At 50.9% G+C, this 16,017-nt stretch overlaps 2 protein-coding genes across 3 annotated transcripts in view; one reads left to right on the plus strand and one right to left on the minus strand.

Annotated features, from left to right (window-relative positions):
• Nucleotides 1–8,246, plus strand: part of IGF1R (insulin like growth factor 1 receptor) — a 296,305-nt gene extending 288,059 nt beyond the window's left edge. Inside the window, exon 21 of the mRNA XM_026510374.4 lies at nucleotides 538–8,246. Within this exon, the coding sequence (XP_026366159.1) occupies nucleotides 538–919 (382 nt within the window). The 3' untranslated portion in view covers nucleotides 920–8,246. The remainder of the gene's footprint in view (nucleotides 1–537) is intronic.
• A 3,240-nt stretch (nucleotides 8,247–11,486) lies between these two features.
• Nucleotides 11,487–16,017, minus strand: part of PGPEP1L (pyroglutamyl-peptidase I like) — a 36,859-nt gene continuing 32,328 nt past the window's right edge. The window contains exons 3-5 of one of the 2 annotated variants that reach the window (XM_044388378.3): nucleotides 13,886–14,008; nucleotides 12,635–12,861; nucleotides 11,487–11,864 (exon numbers count right to left, since the gene is read on the minus strand). In XM_044388378.3, the coding sequence (XP_044244313.2) occupies nucleotides 11,663–11,864; nucleotides 12,635–12,861; nucleotides 13,886–14,008 (552 nt within the window). In that variant the 3' untranslated portion in view covers nucleotides 11,487–11,662. Of the gene's footprint in view, nucleotides 11,960–12,634; nucleotides 12,862–13,885; nucleotides 14,009–16,017 lie in introns of both variants that reach the window. The other variant, XM_044388376.3, reaches the window with a different exon arrangement.

A 16,017-nucleotide genomic window follows, 5' to 3' on the forward strand; every position in this document is an offset into this window, starting at 1 on the left:
TGCAGGTTGTTTTTATTTCTTTTTAAAAGATTTATTTATTTTAGAGAGAGACTGGGGGAGGGCCAGAGGGAGAGAGAATCTCAAGCAGACTCCCTGCTGAGGCGCAGAGCCCGACTCGGGGCTCGATCCCACAACCCTACGATCACGACCTAAGCTGACCCTGAGAGTCGGATGCTTCACCGACTGTGCCGCCCAGGAGCCCGTTTTTATGTCTTAGCGCTGTCACCATAATACCTGTGATGACAGACTGTGTGTGAGCCTAGATTTGTCCTCCTCGGGAAATGAGCGCTCAGGTCTTGTCCCGAGGAGGGTCCTGGGTCCCGGGTGAAGTGAAAGCCGAGGTGGGACACGAGACAGGAGAAGCCGAGGCTCCTGGGGCCATCGAGAGAGAAAGGCAGAGGCTCGGTGAGGCGGCAGTGCCGTCTGCAGTGCTCTCGGTGGCCAGGCGTTGCAGAGAGACCGCAGCGAGTGGCCCGGGAGGCTGCCGGCCACGGCCACCACGGCGGCGGGGCCCACCTCCCGTCTGTCTCCCCGCAGGTTTGAACTGATGCGCATGTGCTGGCAGTACAACCCCAAGATGAGGCCTTCCTTCCTGGAGATCATCAGCAGCATCAAGGACGAGATGGAGCCCGGCTTCCGGGAGGTCTCCTTCTACTACAGCGAGGAGAACAAGCCGCCCGAGCCGGAGGAGCTGGACCTGGAGCCCGAGAACATGGAGAGCGTCCCCCTGGACCCCTCCGCCTCCTCGTCCTCCCTGCCGCTGCCCGACAGACACTCAGGACACAAGGCCGAGAACGGCCCAGGCCCCGGCGTGCTGGTCCTCCGAGCCAGCTTCGATGAGAGACAGCCTTACGCGCACATGAACGGGGGACGCAAGAACGAGAGGGCCTTGCCTCTGCCCCAGTCTTCGACCTGCTGATCCTCGGATCCCGAATCCCGTGCAAACAGTAACGTGTGTGCACGCTGGGCGGCGGGTGGGGGGAGAGAGTTTTAACAATCTATTCACAGCCTCCTGTACCTCAGTGGATCTTCAGAACTGCCAATGCTGCCCACGGGAGACGGCTTCTCTGCAGTAAACACATTTGGGATGTTCCTTTTTTCAATATGCAAGCAGCTTTTTATTTCCCTGCCCGAACCCTTAACTGACATGGGCCTTTAAGAACCTTAATGACAACACTTAATAGCAACAGAACATTCGAGAATCGAGTCTCCTCACGCTTTCCCCGTCACTTCTCTCAGACCTGTCTCCTGCCCTTCCTCCTTCCCTCCCTCCCTCTTTCCTTTTTCTCTCTCTCACCTTTCTCTTTCTTTCTGCTTCATAATGGAAAAACCTTTGCCGCAAGCCCAGCCGGGACGCCCTTTTGATCAGATTGAGGAACTGGCTGTCCCTCCCGGTGGCCCCACATTGCCCCCATACACACCTGCCTGTCACCGTAGGTCTTTATACAAAAACAAAACAAAAAAACACGTTGAGACGGAATTTTTTTAACTGTATCTTTCACCTTTTTAGGGACTTAAGAAATTGAAAAAGGGCCATCATTCATTCAAGGTTGTTACCATTTTAATGCTGCCAAATTCTGCCAAAACCCTCAACTTCCTCCCTCCTGATCCCGGCACTTATTTCCTTGTTTCCAGAGGCATGGGGCGAGCATGGTATCTAGTCACGCCATTTAAGAGCCACGTTGAGGCTGCACTCCATCCGATTGCCCCTGGTGTTCTTTTCCAGTCTTACGTTCACACAGGTCTAGTTGCTTTTGACTAGGTTATTATTTGGGGGAAGTGGACAGAATGGGATTTTTCTCTCAGTGGAGACTGGGAGAGGCTGAACCCCCTCTTCCCCACCCCCACGTGCTAGCCCCCAGGAATTCTGGAGAAAACAGGCCCTGTCGAGAGCCTGGCAGACAGGCTTTAAGGAAAGGTCGTCCACGTGCCAGTCTCCTGTCCCCCCATCTCGGCCCCCCGCTCCCGGCCCCCCAGGACACAGATGGGAAGGGGTTTCCAGGGACTCAGCCCAACTGTTTATGCAGGTTTGCAAGGAAAGAAATTCAAACACCACCACAACAGTAAGAAGAAAAGCAGTAAATGGATTCAAGCATTCTAAGCTTTGTTGACATTTTCTCTGTTACTAGGACTTCTTCATGGTTCTTACAGTTCTATGTTAGACCATGAAACATTTGCATACACATCGTCTTTAATGTCACTTTTATAACTTTTTTACGGTTCAGATATTCATCTATACGTCTGTACAGAAAAAAAAAAAAGCTGCTATTTTTTTTGTCCTTTATCTTTGTGGATTTAATCTATGAAAACCTTCAGGTCTACCCTTCTTCCCTTTCTGCTCACTCCAAGAAACTTCTTATGCTTTGTACTAGCGTGCGTGACTTTCTTCCTCTCTTCCCAGTAACTGATACTTCTATGACATAATTTGCCATGAACTGTTTGATGCCTTTTTATAAATACACCCTCCCCTCCCCACTCCCCCTGCCCGTTAGTTACGTTCTAACCCGGAGGCTCTGTGGGCACGAGGCTGGCGAGGGAAGCAGGCAGGCAGCAGGCGGCACCCCCAGGGGCAGGCCCTGGTGTGCCGGCACCCCACTCCTCAGCCTGCTCTCACAGCGCTGGAGTCTGTTACAGTGCAAGACATGATACAAACTCAGGTCAGAAAAAAAGGTTAAATATTTCGCACATCCTTGTTCAGTGTTTATAGTCACCCTTGTTGGAAAGTCTCACCTTCTCTTTCCCTCACCTTTGTTTTGGTTGTGACACACATATATCTATTTTTTTAATTCTTGGGTACAACAGCAGTTTTAACTGCAGACACTAGGCATTTGGATTACTATTTTTTTTATGGATATTTAATCCTTCCATCCCATGAGAACCAGCTGCTGAGTCCCAGGGTGCAGTGGGCCCCTCTGCGGCTCCCGCCACCACCCTCCAGACCGACCTACCTGTCTTTAGAACCCCAAAATCCCCAGGCACCTCCTGGGCACTGGTGAGGAGGGGGCGGCAGGGGCAGCCCCCTCGTGGTGGCGGCAGGTGCCCCGCCAGGTCTGCCAGCCGGAGGGCCAGGTCGGGGCGAGCACCACCGCGATGGCCGGGGAGTCCCCCCATGCTGGCTCCCAGGGGACCAGAGCCCGGGCGCTGGCGCACTTTTCCTTGGCCAGGAATCCAAGGCCTCGGGGCCCGGGGGTCTTGTTTTGTTTAGTTTTTAGCACTTCTCACCAGAGTGATGACAGCACACGAGTTGCTTCTGGGATGGAAATGTTTAAATTATGAGTAAGAACAAAGCTCAAATATGATGATTGCTAGTTGTGACTGGAGATTAAACACGAGAAAGCAAGTGTGTAGTGCTTTTCTGCTTGTCGGTAGCTTCAGTCCTGCGATTTTCTCTAGCCTCTGTCCCATAGTTTTTTTCCCTTAAAAAAAAATGAGAAAAAAAAGTTAATTAAGAAGGTATTATATGTAGGAGTTTTCTTTTAATTTATTTTGTGATACCAGTTTCAATCACTGTAGAGAAGCCCCATTAAGAATTTAAATACTGAGAAAAGGGTTTTGTGTGGTGTGTGTGTGTGTGTGTGTGTGTGTATAAGACAGGACAGTTTTTGGGTTTTTTTGCTTTTGTTGGTTTTTTTTTTTTTTGGTTTTGGTTTTGGTTTTGGTTTTGAAGCATTTATCTACCTCACTCTTATTTTTTATATGTGTATATATACAAAAGAATACATCTCACATTTCTCAGCACCTGACAACATGCCGTTGATACTGGTAACCTCATCCACACCACAGGCCACACACACCAGGCGAGGCAGGGAGAGGCCAGGCTATATTCCGTGGTCGAAGCAACACTAATACACCTCTCCACGCATGTCAGACAGCTTGCCTTTTCCTGAGATGTCTCGTTTTGTGTTGTTTTTGCTCTTCTTCTCCGAACTTGGTTTCCTAAGAGGTTGTGAGGTGTCAGGATTTCCCTCCTCCCGGCCCGGGGCGCCCACACTGTGCAGCGCGCCCAGACGCGCCGCAGGGAGGCTGCTCGGCTGTCCCAGGCTGGCTGCCCTTGAAACGGCCTTCGTCCGCTTGAATGACAGATTCTGTCTTTGGAAGAGCGCTCGGTTCCTAGGTTTGGAGGACAGGAAGTACCCAAGGGGGCAGGCCGTCGGTCTCTGGGTTAGAATCCTACCTGGAAAGGTGCGATGTTCGGATTCGGGCCGCTGCTCTGGCCGCCGTGGGCCAGCCCTGCCCGAGGTGGGGACGTGCTGTCGCTGCGCTGGCTCGAGGTCAGTGGTGCAGCCCCATCAGTGCTTTTGAGAGCTCAGTCCGCCGGGCCTGCGGGAGAATGCGGGGGTTCCTGACCTGTCAGCCGGTCCCATTCAGGACGTACAGAGGAGACAAGTCCCCCCCACCCCCGCCCCAGACGTTCCTCCACTTCACCCTCAGCTCCTCCCCCCGGGGAAAACAGAGACCAAACCTTTGGGCTGGAAAGGGCCGGTGGTCGGCGCCCAGCCTCCTTCTGGGGTGGCCTGCCTCCCGCCAGGGCTGCGCCTCCATCCCGTCCCGCTGCTGCTCACGGGGGTGGATGGCGCCTATGCCGATTCCAGCAGCTGCTCTCACAGGCACTGGTGACTCGATCGGGGAGCGTGGTGGGGGTCTTCCCCAAGCGTGGCTGGCTCCTTTCAGTTCTAGTACTGCAGTTGAGCTCAGGAGCGCTCTTCCTCCTGCGAGAACACTACCCTCTTTTCCCAAGGCCCCTGGCGTCTTAAGGTCACTGAGAAATCCTGTTGGATCAGGGTTTTCTTCTTCCACACTGTAGGTGACCCCTTGGAATAGTGGCCGCTTCTCTTTTGCACATACCTACCGGTTTCTACAACTGGATTTCTACAGATCATTCAGCTGGTTACAAGGGTTTTGTTTAAACTGTCCGAGTTGTTGGTGTCCTTTTGTTTTTGTTTTTTGTAGGTGGTTTTTCTTTAAGTAGAAAGAAAACACTAATAGTGTAGTGCCCATCATAACAAATGCTTTAGAAACACTTAAATAAAAGAAAATTTTGCTTGTGTGATGGTGCAGTCATTTTACTGGACCAAGCCACCCACCTTGACTGTCCCAAGGCATCATCTATCCACAGTTCTAGCCTAATTTTATGCTGATTTTCCCGCCTCTTCTTGATTTTTCTCTTTTGTATGCTCCAAATAATCTAATCAGCTGAGTTGTGGCATTTTCCATGCAACCTCCTCCTGACAGCAGCTCACAGCGCTCGAAGTGACCTGAACCACTGAGGCACGTCATTGACTTGATGTGAGCATTAGAGTCATTAGCACACACGGCCCTTCCCCGAGGCAGCAGGGGCTGGTGTATTCTGGAGACACTGTCGAATTCAGCTGTGTGATACCCAGACCACCCCAGCTCTCCTTTATGGGATGTCCTGACGTTTGACACACAATTGGAATGAGCTTCCTCCGTGGAAGACGGAAGACTGTGTTCATGGCCGACACTGGCCTCTCCTTCCAGCCTGTTTCTTAGGACTTGGGACAACATTTCGATGGGAGGAAACGTGGCTTGGTAAAAGAGAAAAAACCGTGCTTATTGTGCAACTACCCAACGGCAAAATGCTTGGCAGGAGGTGATGTGCTTTGGCTGGGGTAACGGATTTACAAGCCAAGTCTGATGCCAAACTCTAGGCCAGTTGGTTCCACCAAGGCCTCGTAGCAGCTCACCTCTCGTGGCAGGTGGCTGTGCGTGATGCGGGCCGCTGTCGGTCGCGGCAAGGTCGCACTAGCTCAGATCAGTGAGGAGGCTAGGATGCTTGGTCCAAGGTCCTCGGCTGTCACTGCTTGGTCCCCCTAGGGTGGCTGATGTCAAAGGCAACTCCTTTCCGAAACATAGGCACCCTCCAGTTGGCCGTAATGCTCCACGGTCCGCCTGGGCCCATGCCAGCAGTCCCACTAATACATTTAAGGTTTGGGGTTTGTTCTTTTGTTACTGTTACTTTTGTGTTTGTCGGCTGTTTTTTTGTTTTTGTTTTTGTTTTTGTTTTTAATTTCCTGGGCTAAGCAGCATTGGGAGATACGGACCAGATCCACCCTCTAAGCACCAGTGATGAAAGTCAACCTTTCTTACTCTCCTCTGACTAGTCGGTGGTACAAATGAGAATTTCAAGAGAGGATGTTGTCTAGATTGAACCTCTGTTGCCAGAGATGCTGAAGATACAGACCTTGGACAGGCCAGAGGGTTTCGTTTCGGGCCTCCAGCTTAGATGACTCATTGATCACTTAGAGAAAAAGCAGACTGGACGCTCCTTGACGGTGGGATGACGAGGCAGTAGGAAACCACTGTAACAGGGGCATGACATGAAGCGAAGCGAAGACTGGCGAGCAGAAGGGGACGGGGCTGGGAAGAAGTGTGGGCCATGTTTTGAACCTGATGGTTTCTGAAGGTATCAGACCACATCAAGGCTCACCAGTCATCCGCGGGCATTTGGTTCCGACAGAGAAACCGCGCGCCCTGCTCTGGACACGGCTGCAGCAGAGCCCAGCGCGATCTGTCAGGAGCGCGGACTGCACCGCACCCGTCAGTGGTCAGCTCTGGGGCATGACTTTAGGGTTTTGTTTTATTTTGTTTATGCAAGAACATAATGATCACTCATCTGTATGTCCACGTTTGTGTGTGTCCACATCTTTCTGGTAAACATTGTTCTAATTAGTCACTCATTAGCGTTCTCAATAGGGCTCTTAAGTCCAGTAGATTACGGGTAGTCAGTTGACGAAGATCTGGTTTACAAGAACTAATTAAATGTTTCATTGCATTTTTGTAAGAACATAGAATAATTTTATAAAATGTTTGTAGTTTATAATTGCCGAAAATAATTTAAAGACACTTTTTTCTGTGTGTGCAAATGTGTGTTTGTGATCCATTTTTTTAGGACACCTGTTTCCTAGCTAGCTTTACAAAATGCCAAAAAAAAAAAAAAAAAAAAAAGATTTTTTTTCTCCCTGATCCAGGCCGTGGTTCACCCTCTTTCCCCCCCATGCTTTGTGCCCTAGTTTATAACAAAGGAAAGATGGTGATTTAAGAAGTAGTTCTGTATCTTCAGTATCTTGGTCTTCCAGAACCCTCTGGTTGGGAAGGGGATCATCTTTTACTGGTCATTTCCCTTTGGAGTGTAGCTACTTTAACGGACTGAAAGAACCTCATTGGCCAAGGACACAGCAGAGGTGCTGCAGCCCGGCAGTGCCCGTGGCACTCCTGAGCGGCTGGGCTGGGCTGGGTTGCTTGTCACCACGGTCGTGCAATGCCTGGAGAGGGAAGGCCTCGATGGCACCGCTGTTGGTTCCACAGTGATCACAGCATGCAGACTTATCACACGAACGATGATAACTCTGGCGCACACAGGCCGTTTGCTTACATGCCTCATATCGTGATTCTCGCTTTGTTGTAACAAGGAAGAGACCCTATTTATTTTATTTAAGGCAGAACACCGAAGACACATTTTTCCAGTCCAAACCAAGTCCTTTAAGTACAAACGACACACACACAACAGTGTGTTTCAGTTGGACTCCATTTCCTCTAGCTCCCCATGGATTATTGGCCATGTCTACACTTCTCCATAAGATCTCCATCGGTAGGAACATCTGGATGTTTTGCACTACATGGGAGAAAGGTCCAGAAACAATTAGTTTTCTTTGTGTTCAACTGTTCATTCAGATGTTTGCCGTTGCATAGACACACCCGCAGGTGGAAGGGATGCTCGGCGGGAACACCTGTCTGCTTTCTAAGCCAGTGAGGTTGAGGGAGAGGTTTGCCAGAGTATGTCTACCTCTGGGACAAAAAAAAAAAAAAAAAAAAGAATCAAACCAGAAGGCGCAATGGAATGGATGCATCGCAAATAATGCATTTTATGAGTTTTCTTGTTTAAAAAAAGTTTTTTAAAAAAGTAAAAAAAAAAAAAGGTAATAACATGGCCAATTTGTTACATAAAATGACTTTCTGTGTATAAATTATTCCTAAAAAAAAAATTCCTCTGTTTATATAAAAAAATCAGTAGATGAAAAAAATTTCAAAATGTTTTTGTATATTCTGTTGTAAGAATTTATTCATGTTACTGCGATATACTCTGGATTCTTTACATTATGGGAAAAAAAAGAAACTGTCTATTTTGAATGGCTGAAGCTAAGGCAACTTTAGTTTCTCTTACTCTGCTTTTTTCTAGTAGTTAAAGTACTACATGGTTTAAGTTAAATAAAAGAATTCTGTATGCATTTTTGGTGTCTGATTTGGTTACCCCCCCCCTTCTGGAAGAATCACCACGCTTCTGAGGCAGAGAAGCCGAGCCACGTGTGGAATGTGTGTTCACACATGTCGCTCGGAGGTGTTCCGCGGAAGGGCTTTACTTGCTTTCTGACAGCTGAACCTTCTCGGCATGCAAACTGCTGCTGAAGACAGGGAAGCTATTCTGTTTCTCACTCCATTAAATCAGCTCGAAGAAAATGTGAATACATAAAATACCGAAATCTGTACTTCATTTTTGACTGATCTGTAGACTTCTCCTGTATCTTCCCACTGACAGAAGTGAGGCCGGGGCAGGGTTGCTAGGTGACTCTGGGACAAAGGACTCACACTTCACATTTCCCTGTCCTTGTTGGTACCTCGCAGCCAGCAGACCGACTCGGGGTGCAGGTCAGAGCCAGGCAAGCGCACACAGGCTGCGGCTCGCTGGAAGCCTTCAGAATGTCACCTTCTAGCTGATGATCCGGGCCTGTCCTGGGGCCTCTACAATCCGGGCACCGTTTTATTGCGGGGGGAAACGGCCATAGTAAGAAATGTGAATATATGTTCAAAGGAAACAAGTTGTAAGTGTTCTGGAGTCAGACCAGAGATGCACAGACACATTGGGGGGTGGAGGGCAAGCTGATCATTTCACTGAACTCTGATCACAGGAAATGCCCCCTGAAACAAAGTCAGGCCACCATATAAAGGGCTGAATAGCAAGGTGTAGGCGGTAGAAGGAAATCAAAGGCCACGGTTATTTAAGATCTGGCGAGTCTCACAAATATTTGGACCTAAAAACAAAAGCCAGACACAGGACTCTCTCAAGCTCTCGGTGTTGCCCAGGGGTTTTTGCTCACCACTGTCACGGACTGGCCGGCACCTGACCTCGAACGTCACTAGATGGCTGATGACTTCAGGCAGGCTCAAGGCTCCGCTCCGAGGCTCGGGTGGGCATGCGGGCTGCCGGCGAGGTGGACACAGGAGGGTCCCGTGCGGGCGAATGCTGCTTCCAGCCAGCCACGGGGCACTCGGCACCTGCCCTCCGCCAGAAGCAGCAGCAGTCTCTTCTCAGGATGAGGATGCGGGGTCATGACAATGCTGGCGCCACCCCCCCCCCCCCGCACTGTGCCACCCTGAAGACCACAGACCCAGCGGGGCTATTTCCGTATTTGCCCGCACAGGTCCAGCCAGGAGCCCGCACTCAGTGAGGTGTGTTTGTACAGTATATGCTCCTCACTGACCGACTCGCACACCCATTCTCTCACCGGATGTTCACAACTCTGCAAAGGAAGGGTTTTTATTTTTTATAGATGAGCAAACCCACAGACAGGCCCGCGAATCCCCCAACTATTAAGTGACCAACCCAGAGTTCAACCTGTTTACACAGGGTCAGCTTTCAAACGGACTCCGAACCACCGCACGTCAGCCCCAGGCAAACAGGCCCCAGTGTGTATGCACAGGGGATGGCAGGCCGCTTAGACCCGGAGGGAACAGGCCCTCTGCGGGTCTTCCTCAGGAACACCGGAGGTCACCCAGGGAGAGATGACGGAGACGTTCATCAAGAGGAAGCCCTGGGCCTCCCTGCTGGATGACATCTAAAAGTTTGTAAAATGTGTATGGCTTGGGGCCAAGCAATCTGAAATAACCCTGAAGCAGGGTCCCTGACGCCCCCTGCTTGCCCCCGGCCAGGGACAGAAGCTACAGTACGGGAGGGGGCAGGGCTCTGGGCAGCAGGTGTTTGCGTACAAATACAGAAGGATCGCTACGTTCACAACCACGCAGCCGGACTTATACGTGCTGGCCATACCATCCCACCCCACTTGGCTGGCTCTGATCTGCTCCAATGTGACTCTGATCTGTTTTATGTCAAATAAGCCAGTTTCATTTGCAAAAGGGGTCCTGTACAGTCTGTACCAACGGCTCAAGCATGCCAGAGAGCTAAGGGTAAAGCAAGCAAGGCTGCCTGGTTCCTTTGTTATGAAGTTGCAAGTGCTTTTCCGTATAGTGCCAGAATCTGGACCCTAAGTAAACGATGCTTTTTTTTTTTATCGTAATTAAGTGAAAGTGATAGCTGTGAGCACAACACCAAAACAAGAAATTTCCCAGAGCTTAGCCACCGCCACCGTCAACCCCTTCCTTCAAAAACCAATGTATCTCAATGGATATTTGCCCCCAGAAAACACTAGACAAGCAAAACCTCACTTTCAGCCGCTTGGCCCAAGAGCCAGTGCAGAGTTTGCCCAAAGTGAACATGATAGCTGAAAAGGGGAGATTCTGTTTCTAAAAAGTAGGGATAACACCCAACATGTCAGAGAAGCCAAACCTAGCTATTATCCTTTGCTTCAAGACCAAACACCACAGCTAGGAATATAAAATAGTGCAGCGGCCATGGAAAACAGTATGGCGGACCCTCAAAAACTTAAACGTAGGAACACCTTACGATCCAGCAATTCCCCTTTTTAGGTATATAAACAAAACAACTGAAATTAGGGACTCTAACACATTTTTGCATACCAGTGTACACGGTAGTAGTACTCATAATAACCAAGAGGTGGAAGCAACCCAGTGTCCACCAAAGGATGACTGAATAAACCAAATGTGATCTATACATACAATGAAATATTACTCAGTCTAAAAAAGGAAATTCTGACACACGCTACAGCACGCATAAACCTCGAAGACATTATGCTCCGTGAACTAAGCCAGTCACAAAAGGACAAATAGTGTGATTCATGTATACAAGGTCCTTAGAGTAGTCAAATTCAGAGATGGAAGGTGGAATAGTGGTTGCTAAGGGCTAGGGGGAGAGGGGAGGATGCTGTTTCATGGGGGAGAGTTTCAGTCCGGGATGCTGAAAAAGTTCCTGAGATACATCAGTGGTGATGACTACACAACAAGTGAATGTCCATAAACAGTGAAAAATGGTTAAAAGGGTAAATTTTATGTTATGCGTATTAAACACAATTTTTAAAAAAGAGTAGAAAAAGAAAAACCAAACACTAGAGACTTGGGGGTCAGAAGCTGCACCCAGCACCTGGACGCATGAGGGTGGAAGCCAGGGAAGGGGAACCAAGTGGCCGCTCCGCCTGTGTTCCCCTCTGGCCAGCTGGCCACAGATCAACCCATCACATGCAGCTCTGCCCAACAGGTCTGCAGTCTTAGCAATCCGGGCAGGATCCCACAGGCCCCTGCACAGTCTTTTTAAGAGACAAAAAAAAAAAAAAACAAACAAACTAGGATTTCATTTTATTGTCATGAAAAACCATAACTGAAGCTAGTTAATCCCTTGTGAAATGTCTGCCTTTCAGAGTGTTCTTTCTTCTGACAATAAAATAACCCTTTGTGATTTCGTTGGGCTAATTCAGAGCTTTCTTTCCTCTGTGTAAACTGTTTTACAAGATATTTTTTAAAAGTCTCTCAAAGCACAGTTGAACTCTGCGCACAGGATTGAAACATTTAATTTTCTCCAAAGCAGTCCCCCAATTGGTTCCCTTGGGCTGGAATCGCGGCAGTTGAGTTTTCTGCAAACCAGGCTTTGAGATCGGGCTTTCTCAGCTCCTTCAGCGTGGCCTGGATGATGACCTGCAGGGCTTTTCCCAGCAGCCTGGCTGGGAGCCAACGGGATAACGGAGGCACGTGAATGAGGACCGCGCACCCATTTCCATGATGCAAAGACAGGTAGTAGGTGTAATCGCAGACATATCTGCAACCACACGAAATGCCACGTTACTACTCCCTGAGCCAGCCTCTAACCCCGGGGAAATGGAAGCAAAAGGGACAATGCAGCATCCCCGAAGCATGAGGAAGTTGGGCTGCCACCTAGGGAGAATTAGGTTTTGTTCTTCTGCCTCCGAAAGACAGCGTTGCTGGGAATGAACCAGGTAGAGACTGATTCTACAATCAGCAAGTAGCCGAGCCTAGGAAGGGACCAGATTTTCAAACAACTAGTCCCAAACACCTTTACACCCGAACCCCTCTCCTTCATGTCTACTGAGTCGCTTGTTCGTTTTCTTGGGGGGAGGGGTGGAGAAGCTACCTACTGGGGGTCAGAGTTTGGAGGAACCAAGGTAAATTCATCTCTATGTGGAGCTAAATCGGAAGAGTGGAGTCACAACTTGGGCCTCAGTAAAGAAAAACAAAGCATCCACAAAACCTTAGTGGCTCTCAAAACATGCCTTCCCATCTCTATCCACTCACCAAAGGCCGGGGTCGGGGTGGGGGTGGGGGTGAGGGTGGGAGGCGGGGGCCTCGGGGTCGAGACCCGGGGCGGGGGTGACAACTTGGGGGTCTGCAGGAGCCGCCCGGGGTGGCACCGCATGAGCACGTGGTCATTCCCCCTCCTCTACCCCCTCAGGGACCCGACACCCGCAGGATGTACCTGCCGGCATCTCGAGAAAACGTCACCTCCACGCCCTCCACGGCCACGCGCTTGCTCACCGCCTTCATGCTGACCTCCGAGGCGATCACTTCCGGGCCATCCGGAAGGCACTCGCCGCGTGCCGGCCGGAAACCCCGGATGTCGGCGTCCCGGTAGCCCCGGTTCTTGGCGCACTGCTCCAGAACGATGGCCTTGGCGGAGGCGTCCATGCCGATGTGCACAGCGAGCTGCGTCCGCACACGCGGCAGCCAAGAGGTTAGGGAAACTGAGTCGTGCTCTGCTGCCCGGATGTTGCTGAAGGGCCAAGCCCGGCGAGAGCACAGGGTGCAAAGCATCGCAAAGACCAGATCCGGCACACACCCTCGGGGCTTCCCCGCCGACCTCCCCTAATGAATGTGCGGGGATGAAAACCAGCTGGATAGAAACCCATGTGGCATTTAATTTAACTCCTTTTATAGGGGCAAATATTCTTGCAGGGTAATGTATTCCCCGTCTTTTCCCTCGGGGTCCCCCGGTAGCTAAGACTAGCATAGGAGAAGCTTAGTGTTTCTGGGGAATCTTCCAACTCTTTTGTGAAACTCTAATAAAGGAAGTTAGTAACAATGTGATAAAATATTGTTAGGATTTCTTGAGCTTATTATTTTTCCTCTTTGAAAAAAATAGCCGTGGAGCATTTTATAGAAACACCTGGGACAGTTGTCTTAATGGTGGGATGGGGTGTGTTGTGTTAATCTCATCATCTGGTCTTCCCATTTTTTGGACATTTGTTGTACCAGTTTTTTATATAATGACTCTGTTCGGATAGAAAAGGCTGGAAGTGATGAAGATCGGACCTCCCCAGACAGGCCACCCACCGACCGCCCTTCCAGGCCCAAAAGGTCCTTGTCTCCAGCTTCACCTCACAGCCAACCTGCTGTGCATGGCCATGACTGGGACCTAACCCAAGACCCTATCCGTTTGTTGGAAACTATCTTTGAGTCCTGGCGAGGAGTGAAGATTCCATTTACTTTCCTCCTTCTCTCTCTCCAGAATCTTCTTCCAAGATCCATTCTGTATTTCAACTTAAACTTTAACGAACAGACCCAGAACCTTAGAAAATTGGGTGGGACCTTACTGGTGGGACATGGGGCAGGGTGCACCTCAACCATCAACCCTAGAACCAGGGTCCAGGGGTCCACAGGTTCTGGGGTTCCACCACGTCATCATCCCACCGCAGCCCCCAGCCTCACTGCCTCCACAGCCATCATTTACTTGCGGTCGAAGATCTTCCCAGATTCTGGTGACCCTCTGCTTCACCTCCCTGTAATCTACAGGCAGCTGAAGAATCCGCAGCTCCACCTTCACGTCGCTGTTCAGGCCCAGCTTGGACAACTCCTGCAGAAAGAAACAGGTAGACTCACTTTTCTGGATGGAGGACCAGGAGAGTCCCTGAAAAGCTAACACTTGGGTCACTCACTCTATTCCCAGGGGCCTTCTGTAGGCTTGGAGCCTGACCTCAAGGAGCTCACATGGTGGTGAGGGGCCAGCGGGAAAGTCACAGTTCCTGCCCCTCAAGGCCCCGAAAGCCTTTCCCTTTGGGATGCGGGTACCCCCGCAGCATATAGGACCCAGTCTGCCGGTTAGAACACAGTCCGCAAAAGGGATGCGGGGCAGATGTAGAGAACAGATGGGAGCGAGCCAGATGAAGAAGCTGGGGAAGGGCTTGTCTGGCAGAGGGGCTCCAGAGGCACGGGGGGGATTAGGGCCCGAGCCTTTGGGAAACATGGTGTGACTGGCGCTGGGCAGTGGGTGTGGGGCAGGGGAAGCCTTCTGGGTGTCCTGCACCTCCAAGGACGGGATGTTTAGCACCCCTGGACTCTGAGCTGAGCATTAACTGCCTGTTGCACCCCTAGGCACTTTAACAAGTAACCCACCACCACCAATGGTGTATCAGGGAGCACTGCACGTGGGAAGGGTGGGAACAGAAGCTAGAAAAGTCTGTGGAAGCCCGACTGAGCGCTCAGCTAGAGGTTGGCCTTTAGCTAAAGCAAAAGGGAGCCATCAAAGGATTGTGTGCAAGGAGCTAATGGGTCAGGGCCTCCCCCTAAGAGGATGGAGGTGGAAGACGGCTGGGGGGGTATCAAAAGGTTGACTTTTGACCTGCTGAGTTTGAAGGGGAGAGACCTGGTTCCTTGGCTCTGTGTGTCTGGAGCTCACAGAGAGGATTCTGGGAAGACAGTGGCATGTCAGGCCTGCAAAAACATGGGTTTAGGTGAGATCCAGACAGAGTGTGTGAGAGGGGTGGCGGTCGGCAGAGAGAGAAAAGAAGGGCTGTGGAGAAACCCAAGGTCAGAGAGCACCCTCCTTTACAGGTGGGAGTTTGGAAGGAAGAAAGCCAGGGAGTGAGAGCTTAAGCCTGCGCTATGCGCTGTTGAGAAACGTTAAATCAGGAACCTAGAGGCCAAGTCCTTTCCCTGTTCTGGGAGCTGTGCTGGTCACCAGGATGGTTTTGGATTAACACCTTTTTCCTGCCTCCCTTTGCTGGCATTTTAGGACACATCCGGGAGCTTGCATCCTTGGATGGAGGTCGCGGCCAGGCTTGTCAGGCCTGCCCAAAGGTCACAGACGGAACATCTCAGGTCCTGCCCTGGGCTTCAGAGGAGACAAGCAGGGCTCTGCTGCTTTCATGGAGGAGGGCACTTCTGGCTGACTTTTGGTGTCTCAGGTCTGTCCTCAACCAGCTCTGCCATCCTGAGGGGCTCGGACACCCACGCAGAAGCCCAATTCCCCCACCCAGCTCAAGGTATGTCCTCTTCCAAAAGTAAGTGCCAAGATCACATCCCCATTTGGGGCCTGAAGGGTTCATTTGCCTGACTCTGATGGTGGGAGGCTGGAAGAAGGGCCAGATCACGTGGGGCAGTGGCCTGGAGGCCGAGCTTCCAGGTGGACATTCTTAGGACCAGACAGAACCAAGGGGGTTCCAACTCCTGTGTCCCCATATTGACCCCTGCCCTGCGGGGAATGAGTGAGGCGGGAGCAGGAAGGCTGCACAGGGCCCGGCCCCTCCGGAGGCGCCCAGGGCAGGCAGGCATTGCTCGGGGGCCACAGTTGCCTTTGTTGGGAGGATGAGGAGGCCGTGGCTTGGCTCTGGGCTGCTTCTCAGAACCCAGTCATCTGCAAAGAACTAGTTTCTTCACCTCGGTGGGCTTCTCTGAGCAAAGGCTGCAGGGGAGCCTCAGAATCAAATGGAATTGCCTGGGAATCTGCTTTCAGAGCTCTCCCCCGCCTCGAGAAGCTGTTACAGCTCTGTCGTCAGTGGAAACATCGAGTAGTTATGCTCACTAAGCCTGCAAAGACGCCACGCCCGAGGGATGGGGACATCCACCCTGAGCCAGGCAGGCCCA

Source organism: Ursus arctos, unplaced genomic scaffold (genome assembly GCF_023065955.2).
Source record: "Ursus arctos isolate Adak ecotype North America unplaced genomic scaffold, UrsArc2.0 scaffold_28, whole genome shotgun sequence".
In the NCBI taxonomy this organism is placed as follows: domain Eukaryota; kingdom Metazoa; phylum Chordata; class Mammalia; order Carnivora; family Ursidae; genus Ursus; species Ursus arctos.